The 12,500-nt window shown below is 34.9% G+C and overlaps 1 protein-coding gene across 1 annotated transcript in view; it reads right to left on the reverse strand.

The window, feature by feature from the left end:
* Nucleotides 1-12,500, reverse strand: part of LOC150075460 (PP2C-like domain-containing protein CG9801) — an 84,743-nt gene that overhangs the window by 41,963 nt on the left and 30,280 nt on the right. Inside the window, exon 3 of the mRNA XM_090388495.1 lies at nucleotides 191-352. Coding sequence (XP_090244621.1) covers nucleotides 191-352 — 162 coding nt within the window. The remainder of the gene's footprint in view (nucleotides 1-190; nucleotides 353-12,500) is intronic.

Below are 12,500 nucleotides of genomic sequence, written 5' to 3' on the forward strand. Positions count from 1 at the left end.
AATGTGATTTCATATCTACCTATATAGTGACACTAAAATCACTTAAGAGTTTATATATCAGAATATTTTCTTAATTTACAAAAAATTATATTCTGTAAATAATCATATTTTTATTCTTTAAACAAATAAAATGGCGATTTTTTAAAATTTACTTTCTATAAGAAATGTGGAGAAGATTTTGTAACCTTACCTGCATTTTCTCTGGTTACTGGATGACACTCATAAAGAGTAGTTGCAATGCCATATGCATAGTCAGATGGCCTGTTCCAGTTTTTTATTCCAGCAACTTCTTCATCTTCATTAGGAAAAACTTTATTTGCATATGCCTCTTTAAACATAAATTTTTCTGATTCTGAAACAGAAAAGAAAACAGTTCATTAGCAGTTAAAATTGGTATGGGTACATAAGAAATGTTGACACTGTATATATGTTCTTAATCAAAACAGAATGGCAAGTGCTAAAGTGCTTTTTTTTCAGACCTCTGTTTACAGAATTCTTTTAAAAATAAGATGAAATGTATATTTTCATTGGCTGCTCATGGTATAAGAAAGGAGTAGTTGCAATCTGCATTTTGAAACCTTTTAGTTTATATGTTAATCATAGAATAACAACCAATGAAAAATAAAACATCTCTAGAAACTTACTTCACATAAACAAAAAATTTATCCTCCACTTGCTACAAGCAAACCTATCAACCTTCTGATTAAAACTGATCAGTCCATGACTATCTGTAGAATATATAGCTGGATAATCTTTTCTGCTCATTGTATACATTAGCATAGACTTTTTGAATTTTCTTAATTTTTAATGTATAGATTTTTTTTTTAATTTCACTTTTTTAATGCAAATTAGGCAAACCTGTATAATTTTTAGATCTTTTCAAGGTAGTTTCTTGACAAGACCTGCAAAAGAGCACCAAAAGGAAAGACTTAGAATGTGTAGGCTAAAGAACCTGGCAACCAGGCATCTTAGACAAGACTTGACTGAGGTTTTGTATAAAGCTCTGAGAGGGGATAATAAAATGAATGAAGATGAAATATTCACTCTTATAAATTATTTCAGAACTAGACCCAACCATTCAAATTGCGGGAAAAAGATTGTAGGAAGTTTTCTACAAGTTGTAAATTATTAGAATATAGTTACCTCCATGGGTAGTTAAGGCTGACAGCTTGAGGAGGGAACACAGGTTGTTTATTTTATTTATTTTTAGTAAATAATTTATTATATATTTTTTACATATTTTTATTTAGTTATTTTATTTTTTTTTTTGGCTAGTGCAGCAAAAGCCTGCGGCTTCCTTGTTCCTTGCACTATATGGCTAATACTAATACTGATGTATTAATTTAAATGTCCTCTTGTGATTTATGTGAGGAAGGATGTTCTTCCCATCATATTGCTTATAGAGCAACTTGTAATCAGTCGACAGTGAGTAGATTTCTTTCCAAACTCAAGAATACTGGTTCTGCTGATAGAAAAAAAAAAAAAAAGGAACCGGATGCAAACAAGTCTCTACGCCAAAACAGGACCGCGTTTTGAAGCGTTTATGCTTTAAAAACCGTAAAGCTTCTTTGCCAGAACTGAAAAGAGAATGGGAAGTACATACAGGAGTGGTAACAAGTGCAGTAACAGTCAGAAGATGCCTCTTCAAAAATGGACTTGTAGCTCGTCGTCCTAAGAAGTCCCTCCTAACACAAAAAATGAAAAAGGCCCGATTAATTTGGTGTCAGGAGCATGTCAAATTGACCCCAGAACAGTGGAAGTCAGTTATTTTCTCAGATAAGAAGAAATTCAACCTGCATGGCTCTGATGGAAGACAAACGATTCGCCCTTGATGTGATGAAGAATACCATTCAGACTGTATGGTCTACAGTGAAATTCCCTACCAGCCAAATGATATGGGAGCGTGTTTCGTATCGCAGATTAGGTCACCTGCAATTTATAAGAGGTTCCGTAAATGCCAATGGATACCTGGCTATATTGGACGGCAAATTGCTGCCAACCATTAGAGACCATTCCACAACCTGCCAAGTAGCTGCATCTTTCAGGACGACTCTGCTCCTTGTCATAAGGCAAAAGGTGTAAGTAGGCACTTCTGTAGTTACTTTAGCTTCGTTTCTGCATTAGAGGTTTGACAGTAATGTGTTTACATTTGTTACAAGTGAAAAAATGGTTGGAAGAACAGTCCATTACAACTCTTAGCTGTCCAGGAAACAGCCCGTTACAGACATTAACTGAAAGGAAACAGTCATTAACTGTTGGCATCGTGGGGAATCTGCAGTTGCCAGGAAGAAACCAAAGACCCTTCGTGAACTTCAGGAAGCCATAATTCATGTTTGGAACTGCGAACTACGAGTTTATTATCTTCAGAAATTGATCTTGTCAATGACTCGATGGTGTGCTGCTATCACATCAGGGCCAGAGGCAGTTCAACTAAATATTAGTTTGCACCTGGTGAACTTTTCATTTTGTTTTCCATTTAAAATGATAAACTGAAGCAAATTGAGGACTTCTGATAACATTTCAGACATAATTGTCATGTTTACAAAACCGTTGTATCAAGGTTGCAAATGCTCATTTTGGAATATTTTGAGAGCACCTGTCAAATATTACTTAGCTTTGCCTTAACTATTAATTAATGGTTGTTAATTAATATAAACATATATAAAAATATATGTTTATACTCCGGCACGACCACCAGGTCAGTAGAGTTTACAATAAATCAACCAATACAAATTGTTAATCGTATTTAGCAGTAATGGGCTCAAACCCAGGTCCACTCAAAGAGTGTGCGGTACCGCACACTCTTTGAGGAATCTGCACTCCTGACCACTCGGCTACGTCGGTTAGAAATATGAAATTTCTAGGTGATGCACTTTCTTTGAACACCAATGTATATTCAAACTGATGAAGGATGGTTGCAGGAAGCGAGCAGGCTGTTGATTGTCAGAACAAACTCCCATCTGGTATTGTAGAGGTGAACAGTTTGAATAAACCCAAGGAAGAACTAGACAAAATTGTTAGAAGGGATAGAGAGGTGATTAAGAAAGTGGATTTTTTTTTTTCTAAGCTTATTTTCTTGTATAATTTGCCTAATACAAATATTACTCCAAAGCAGAGAAATAAAAAATTTATTCAAAATCCAGCAAAATATGTTAATTTAAATGCATTAGGAAACAAATATGATGGAAAGAAAAATTAAGGAAATATTCATATTTTAAACAAAATGGAATACAAAAAGAACACAAATAACACAATTTTTTTTTTTTTTTTTTATCTAGCTAGTTCATTATTCATCCACTATCTATTTAAATAAATTTTTAATGTGTTAAAAATTAAAAACTATAAATTTAATCAAATATACATGGACCCTTCCCGATTTGCATTGTCTTTTTTAAAGGAATCAGAAATATTCTCTGGAGTAAAGGTCCTGTTTTACTGCTGTTTCATAACATTGTTCTTCATTTCACTTGGAGAATAGGATATTTTTCTAATTCCTTGTCAAAATTAGCTAATTTAAGAAGCTATCAAAGCAAATTCTGCCTTTGGGTAATTTAACATTTCCTTATTTGCTATTCTTCTTCTTCACCTTCCACTTCATATACAGCAAAATATGTTATTATCAGTCTGTATTTTGCAAAAACATAGTTAAACATCTTTTTCCCTTTTGGAAAAAAAAAAAAAAAAAAAAAAAAATATATATATAAAAATTGCAATTCTTTTAAAAATTCTGTAACTTTTGCAGCCAATTCATTACAGATTTTTCCCCTTAAAATACTGTTGTCATTTATTCTAACCACATCCTTACAGCCCCAAATTAATATCCCCTTTATCCCTGTTGCATAGCACATTTTGATACTATTTGATTTCATCTAAATAAACAAATTCATCATTTAAGAGCTTTTCCATGCATTTAATATTGTACTCTGCTTTACTTCTTTCAATCTTGCAGTACAGTTGTAAAGAACTTTCTAATTTTTAATATTCACAACGGTCCACTCCTCTCCTGTCAGAATCATAAAAAAAAAAAAAAAAAAAAAAAACATAATAATAAAAAATTACTAGGAACGTGGTGTTTTCCCCAAGCATATGGGAAAAACACCCATGGAATATGAAAGCGTAAAAAGGAGACTGAGAACAGGAGTAAGCCCAGGGGCATAGATTTTGAGAACAAGTAGAGAAATACCATCAGAATCTGAAGCTTTCTTAGCATCAAGATAGTTCAAAATCCTTCTGATATCCTTTTAATGGAAGACCACAGGAGACACTGAATGGAATATACTGGGAATGGCAGGTGATTTACCAAGATCATCAATACACAAATTAGATGAAAAGCTTTATCAGGTCAGTTTTATCTTTGGCCGAAGTGGCAATAGAACCATCTGGTTTTTGACAAAGGCAGGAATAGCAATGAGCAAAAGTCGCAGCCAATAGCTTTGGCAAGAGACCATAATACTCCACTACCATTTGGACAAGAAGCAAGTTTTCTAATCTTAGGCTGTTTAAAATCTAATCTGGAATAATTAATAACTGCTTTACAATTGTTACACGCTTTGGTGTAGACAGAAAATGAACCTGGAGATTTCAATACAAGCCAATTGTGATATGCAACATTCTTATCTCGAACTGCCTTAGAAAACATTTATTGGAAAATCAAGATTTAGATAAGGGATGAGATTTTAAAATGGAGTGTGTAATAAAGGATTTCATCTCTACAAGAATAATTTCACTGATATGACCTAAACAAACACTGACATCACAAGATTTGAAACAGCCAACCAAGGAAAAGAAGAAAATAAATCTTGCAGATCATTCAATTTGCATTCTTGTAATGCTAAAGAATACAAGGTTGAAAATGGCAATAAGAGAAAGGCTCCACTGGAGAAGAGACCATCACCAAGTTGTTATCTGAGGTGCCCAGAGGACCACTCACTTCAACTGTGTACTTAGGATTGTTTGTGAGAAAAAGATCAAATGACTGTGTGGTTAGGATTGTCTGCTATTCTGGTAGATAAATGAACAATCTGAGCAAGGTCATTAGTAATTACAAAAGCATCAGCATCTTTATCAGCTGGGTCCATGTGACTAGAAAATGGAAGCCAGCTTGAATTGTGAACATTAAAATCATCAAGGAAAATTAACTCATTGTTAGGAAAGTTGGTCTGGAGAAAGTCAAGTTTCAAAGAAAGGAAGTCAAAGAGTTTCAAGTGATTAGTGGAATTGAGAGGTCAATAGAAGCATTAGATGATTTTGACAGAATGGGGTAGAGAGATTTTAAGCCAGAGAAGATCAAAAATAGGAGATTCCAATTACTAAGCTGTGACAAGGAATATCAGAGTGGATGTATGCACAAGTACCACCTTTGAAGTGAAATGAATTGTACATCGAATAATTAGGACAACTGGGATGAGGAGTGGTTGAATCAACCAATAAGTGGGATTCTGTCAGAAAAAGTATGTGAGGTTTGCACAGCAAGTGAAAATGGACATCACTGAGGATGAAACTGAGCCCACATATATTTGTGAACAAGAGGTATTAGTACCCAGGTTTTGCCTTGAGGGGGAGCAAAGGTGATAAAATAGGCACTTTTACTGTCTGTTTGTAATATGGTCTATTTCCCTGTCAAAAAATCGTGCATCCTTCCATAGATGCCATTTAAGGAAAAAATGTTGGAGGGGGAGCAAATGCTTTCCCTGCACCTCCCCTAGGTATGCTACTGAGTATTGGGGAGGTTTAAATCTTTTTGCAAATAAGTTTATTCTATTAGTTTGACTATTCATGATGTATTCAGTAGTAAGAAAAGGTGGGAGAGCATGTTGTATGAAGCAATGAAATTTTTGAAAATGCCGTACACACGGCAAGAATATACTCAGCTCCTTGACATAACGTGGCCTCGACAATGTGCATGCTACAATGCACATTTCTTCTACATGCCATTTTTTCAGACTGTATGTCATGCATTACAGCAGGATCAACTATTTATTACAAGCATAAACAATTAATGACAAATACAAAGCAAATTTTAACTCAACACTCACTGCTCCTATTTTAACCATTTCTAAGGAAATTTTTGGCTGATGTTGTATAAGCTTGCTTTCTCCAGTTGTAGGGGTATTAGCACCTTATATTAATCTAATTATTCATTAATTGCCAGTACTAATACTATATAAAAAAAATAGCAAAAGCATTTCCATTAACATCAAAGTCAATAACTTCTTATGTTACACATAAAATTTTCAATAATGAGCATCCACAATTTCATTTTTCTGAAAACCTTATAAGGCTTTCCTCTTATATGGGTCAAAATCTTTCGAGCAATTGATGAAAAAAGATTTGCAACACTGTTTTTCCCATATACCTTTTTCTCTCTAACTATTACTTCTCAGTCTCTTCCCAGCTTCTCATTTTCATTTTTCCTCCGCAATTAATTTGATGACAAACTAAAAACTTGACTTTTGTTCAACATAATTCCCATTAAAAGTGCCTATGAAGATTCTTCACAGTATTTGGGCTGGTGCAAACTAGTTTCCCTTTATTTTTATTTTACTTAACGTGAGAATTATCATCCGTCCTATCTTTCAGCATAGAATATATTATTGTATTAACAAAATAAAACAGAGAAAAAATGTCTAAAATATTTACACATCAGAACTCATTCATATACTATTATTTATTATTATTTTAACAGTCCCCAAGCAAACACTTGTATCCATATATGTTTTTGTTTTAAGAAGTGAATGTCTATGGTCTGACTTGCATATTGTACATCCTGAAAAACCCAGGATAACTTACAGGGAACCCTACTCCCTCTGCCAGAGATCAGAGGAAGAAGGGTTTAGCTTTCAGAACTGAACCCAGACCGTTCCAAACAAGTAGCAGATGGTGATGCCTTGTGCCAATTAAGCTGCCATGGAGAACAATCACAATTGTAATTTCAACAGTTCTATAATTTAATCAGCTATTCTCTCTCTGACTATTTATAACGTGACACTCATTACGTAAATGCTGTCACATATAACCATATTGATCCTTGTCATGCTTGTGCACACACATACAACACAGTGTATTATTACAAAAGATAAATATCAAGTACATTATATATTTTTTACAAAAGAAATAGATTTTTTACAATTAACTACAATCAGCTGGATTACAATATTTTTTCAGTTCTTTTGGCAATATGTTGTTTTAGTCCAGTTCACATAAATGTTTAGATATAAGCCCTAAAGTTCTCGCACAAATGAGGATTACTTCATAATGATAATACTGTATTTGCACAAATATAAGCTGCACTTTTTCCCCACAAACTTAACACTTTTGAATCAACAGGATAGGCTGAGAGAACAAAAAATACTTGTTAATGCTGTAGATTACAATATTCAGCAAATATATAACGAGGAAAGCTGTTCCAAAGAATGGAAATAGATGGGATAAATGAAAGTTAGTTTAGTGAGTTTAGAATTAAACTGTCAATGGATGCTGATCTATTGACAATTGATCTACATATTCCTTGAGGTTTTGTTCTGAGCATTCTTCCACTTTGCCACTTAGATATCTAAAATGATAATGCAGCTGATATTTAGGTACCACCTGGACAGCAAGTGTGATGAATTTCAAGTCCATTCCTTACCTTAGCCACAGGCTGATATTATCCCTTTGTCCAGCATTTGTGGCACCACTGGAAATGATTTTGAGATTGTGTTCAGTACCAACTGTTCTTACAGCTGCAATGTCACACTGGGAAACAAGTAATCACGTGGAAAAGTTCAGAGGAGTAGAATATTATTATTAGCATTGAAATGGCATAGTGATGCAAATAAGCAAATTCATTCTACATCTGATAAAAAAAAAAAAAAAAAAAAACCTCATTATTTCCATAGTCAAAAAATGCCTATTCAATTCTTCCTAGAATTTTATTATGCTCTCACCTCTGCAAATCTTGTAAGCAATTTAATCAAACATTCCACAACACACTGTCTGAAGGTAAACTTCATAAAGTCAAGTCTACTGTCACTCCCTAAGATTCAAGGAAGTTATAACAGTAGCCCCAGGAAGAGTAAAATAAATGAGGAATGAATAATCTCACCAACCAGTAAGAATCCTTCCTCTGAGGGGATTAGTAAAATGAACATCTATTTTACTAATTCCTCTCAGAGCCTTATATACCTCAATCAAATCTTGCAACTAACTAAGGTAGTCTACCTGCTAAACTCACCGAGATCACATCTTCTAAGCCACTTGTAGGGGTATTAGCACCCTACACTAATCTAATTATTCATTAATCTAATGCAGGGTGCTAAGAATCTTCTTTGCACCATCTCCAGCATTTCTCTATCTTTCTTTAGATATGAATTTCAGATCTGGATACAATATTCCAAGTGTGACTGCACCATCATCTTATAAAAAGATGATAGCCAGAATGCCATGTGCCTTTCTTGCCCACCTACTTACACGGCATGTTGAACTTCATGTCTATCTGTATCATACACCAAGTCTTTCTCATCCTGAACATCCTTTAATTCCTCTCTGCCAAATCTGTAAAAACTACTCCTAGGTTTCTGTTCCCCAAGCACAATACTTTGCATGCATTTGTTAGGATTAAACTTAACTAACATTTTTCAGACAATACTTACAGTCTGTCCATATCCTTCTGAAGCAGCATAGCCTGGTTCTGATCATTAACCACTCTCCTAAACTTTGTCATCAGCAAACTTTACATCTTCCTCTGTATTCCCTCATCAGTATTTATAAGGATAAGAAAAAAAGAGTGCCAAACACTGATTCCTGAGCAGCTCCTACTTGCTACCCCAGTACACAAAATTTTTCAACAATAACGGTACATCAAGTGACAATTGGGTAGTCAGCTCCTAAACGTAGGCTGTCTCCTCATTGGTGGGTGACTGGGCAATCTCTAAAATGAGTAATGGCACTCAAATGAGAATAAATAGTACTCCCTTCTGGGAAACTGATACCTTTTTCAAGATGCACAAATAAAGCAACTTGTTATGAAGGATTCGTAATACAAGATATATAATAATGTCTTTCGTGTAAAACTGCTTTTACTGTTCACTTTTCTTATACAATTACTTTTTTTTTTGTCTCTGCTACAGTACCACTAACAGTACATTACTTATGTAAATTTCCACAGCTTGAAGCTTTTGCTTTAAAATTGCATGTTTTCGAATAGCTACATGTTATGTTGACTTCAACAAAAGCTATCTTCATTTTCCAAAACACTGATTCCTATCCATCCATAATCCTATTTAATCACTTATATATAGCATTCCAATTTTTACTGGTATGCAGCAAACAAAATTCTTATGCTAGCCATAAATGGAATATCTATTGGAAGATTTTTCCATATCATGGAAAATTTATCAAACTTTTACTGTTCAAAGAGAAAAATTAACCGTGTTCATTCTTCCCCACTGCAAGCCATTATTTTGTCATTTGCATGATATGAAAGCCAACTACTGGCAAAATTCAGCTATTAGTCACCAATAAAAATTTCAAGATGACCACAGTCATTGGGATGCTTGGCTTAATGAGTTGAAACCCATAAAATTACAGAATTACAAAGTTGTGAAACACTTTCAAATTACCCTGTGTTATATTATTTTATACTGTTATTCAATCTGAATAATCTAAAGTTAAATAAGTTTCAACCTATGGAAGTTATATAATGCTAGTGTATATGTAAGAGATGAATGGACAATTCTGTACATAGCAAAACAGCTGTTTGCTACTAATGCATCAAATATTTCATGTCGGAAAGCAAATCACCATGATTCCTTAGTGTTACGAGGTGTGACAATAAAGTTGAGAATAATTCATTTAAAAATTTTATTTTGAAAATTATACAGATGTAAGGCCATCGCCTTCAAAGTAGTCCCCTTCAGACTGTACACATGCATTCCAGCGTAGAATCCATTGATTGTAACATTTCTGGTACTCACTTTCTGGTATCTGTTTTAAAACCCACATTACATTACTCTGAATTTCAGAAACTGACAGAAAATTCATCCCTTTCGTGACTCCTTTTAGTCGAGGAAATAAAAATAAGGCACAAGGAGACAGATCAGACGAATACGGAGGGTGCTGCAATGTTGTGATCGATTTTGAAGTTAAAAACTTTTCACTACAATGGTGGAATGTGCAGGAGCATTGTCATGATGCAAAATCCACGATGACGCAATTTCAGGTCGAACCTGGTTGACTCGCTTGCGAAGCCTTTCCAAAAATTGAAAGTAAAATTGTCGATTGACAGTTTCATTAGGTGGAACAAAGTGGACGATTCCTTTTTGATCAAAAAAAGCAAATTAACATGGTTTTCACTTTTGACTTTGACATTCATGCTTCTTTGGGTCTTGGCGAGGAAGCTCCCTTCCATTGTTGACCTTGTCATTTTGTTTCGGGGCCATAAGCAAATACCCAGCTTTCAACCCCTGTAATCACGCGAGAAAGCAAATCTGGAACACATTTTCAATGCTTTCCAACATCTCCTAAGAATGTCATAACTGAATTTCTTTCTGCTCATGAGAGAGGTTTTTCAGTACCAGCTTTGCACACACTTTCCTCATCAACAAATTTTCAGTCAAAATTAATCTAACACTCTCCCGATTAATGTTTAGTTTCTCGGCAATCATTCTTGTGGTTAACTGCCTATCACTTCGAAAAAGATCGCACACATGAACAATGTTTTTGTCATGTCAAGTCGTGGAAGGATGCCCTGAACGCTCAGCATCTTTGATGGATTTACGTCCTTCTTAAAACTGTTTTGGCCAATTGAAAACGCGTGGTTTAGACATGGCATAATTTCCATAAACTCTGGTCAACTTATCATAAATATCTGTTGACGATTCGCCACTTTTCACCAAAAATTTTATCACAACCCTTTGCTCTAAATTGCATTTCATTTTTCACGTAACACGGAACTGAAGCAAGTCTTTACACGAACCAACTTGTACAATGACTGAAATGACTGATGACGCTTACCCTTTGCATGCAAGTAGAGGGGAATTCAGGTAACACAGCGGGAGAGTGTAACGGTTTACAGTGTGGCCACTCTGACGGAAACAAAATTATTCTCGAAACTTTGTTGTCCCACCTCGTATACTAAACACGCACTGACTGTTCTGAAGGAGATGTACATTGCTATTTATTTTTAATTCATCTATTATCCAAACAGGACTCAAAATGAAACAGAAGGCAGCTAATGTATATGCATGGCATCACTGATGCACATGACAAGCCAGAACAACATTTCAGCATCCATTCCAAGCCCTCATTCAACAGAGTTATTTTATTTCTGCAATTACTGTCTATCAGTGAGTCACCAAATAACCATCAGGGCAGGATTTGGCAACCAGGCAATATACAGTGGGGCCCCAACATCCAATGGTAATTTGTTCCACAAAACCCGTTGTATGTTGAAAATATTGTAAGTTGAAACCAATAATACATTGATTTCCTGTAATTCGTTCCCCAACAATACATAAAATAGGTATTACTTGCATGTTATACTTCATTTTTACATTAAAAATGAGTTTTTTTTTATAAAGATTAATAAATAGTCATAAAACATCTTAAAATAAAAAAACAAACAAACAAAAAAGACTAAGTGCAGAGCTGATGAAATCAATGGTGGCGTTGGTGGTGAGACTATATCAAGTGTCCCACGTATTTTCAGTCTTTTGTTGCTACTGGCAAAGAAACTGTCCAAATGGACTGATTTGATGACTTTATTGTAGCTTCCTGACGTCCAGTGTCACTCTTCGTAATTTTCTCCAACTTTTGTAGCTCCTCTGTTGTTAGCTCACACCCATGAGCATCAATAAGGTCCTCTCCACATCCTCATCGCCAACCTCCAGACCCACTGATTTACCAAGAGTGACAATATCATTTGTCAAAGCACTATCATCTTCAAATCCATCAAGGTTATGAATAATTAAAAATTAAAATGAATAATTAAAAGCCAGATCTTTTTCCAGGCTGAATTTAAGCATCTGGTGGAAATATCATTCCAAGAACTTACAATCAGCCTCACACAGTCCAGCATGTTGAAATTTGACCTTCAAAAATCTTTGAGGGTGAGAGCATTTTCACCAAAGGCCGCTGCAAAGCAACTTGCAAACATTTTCGTGGTGTAGATTTTCTTGAAGTTTGCAACCACTTGCTGGTTTGGTTGAACAAGAAGTCATGTTGGGTGGCAAAAATTTGACTTGAACAAAGTCAAATTGTACCTGAAAAGATTGAACACTTGGGATCATGTGTTGGGATCATGGCCTGGTGCATTATCCAGCAGGAGCAGTGCCTTCACAGGAAGCTTATTTTTCTCAAGATAACTCTTCACTGAAGGACAGAAAACTTCAAGCTCCCATTCATTGAAGACATATCCTGTAACCCAGGCCTTCTTGTTACAGTGCCAAAACACTCCCAGCATGCATTTGTCGACTTTTTGTTGTTTAAATACTATGGGGGTATTAGAGTGATACACAAGCAAA

This window comes from Mastigoproctus giganteus, chromosome 14 (assembly GCF_048544385.1).
Source record: "Mastigoproctus giganteus isolate SK-2022 chromosome 14, ASM4854438v1, whole genome shotgun sequence".
NCBI lineage: Eukaryota > Metazoa > Arthropoda > Arachnida > Uropygi > Thelyphonidae > Mastigoproctus > Mastigoproctus giganteus.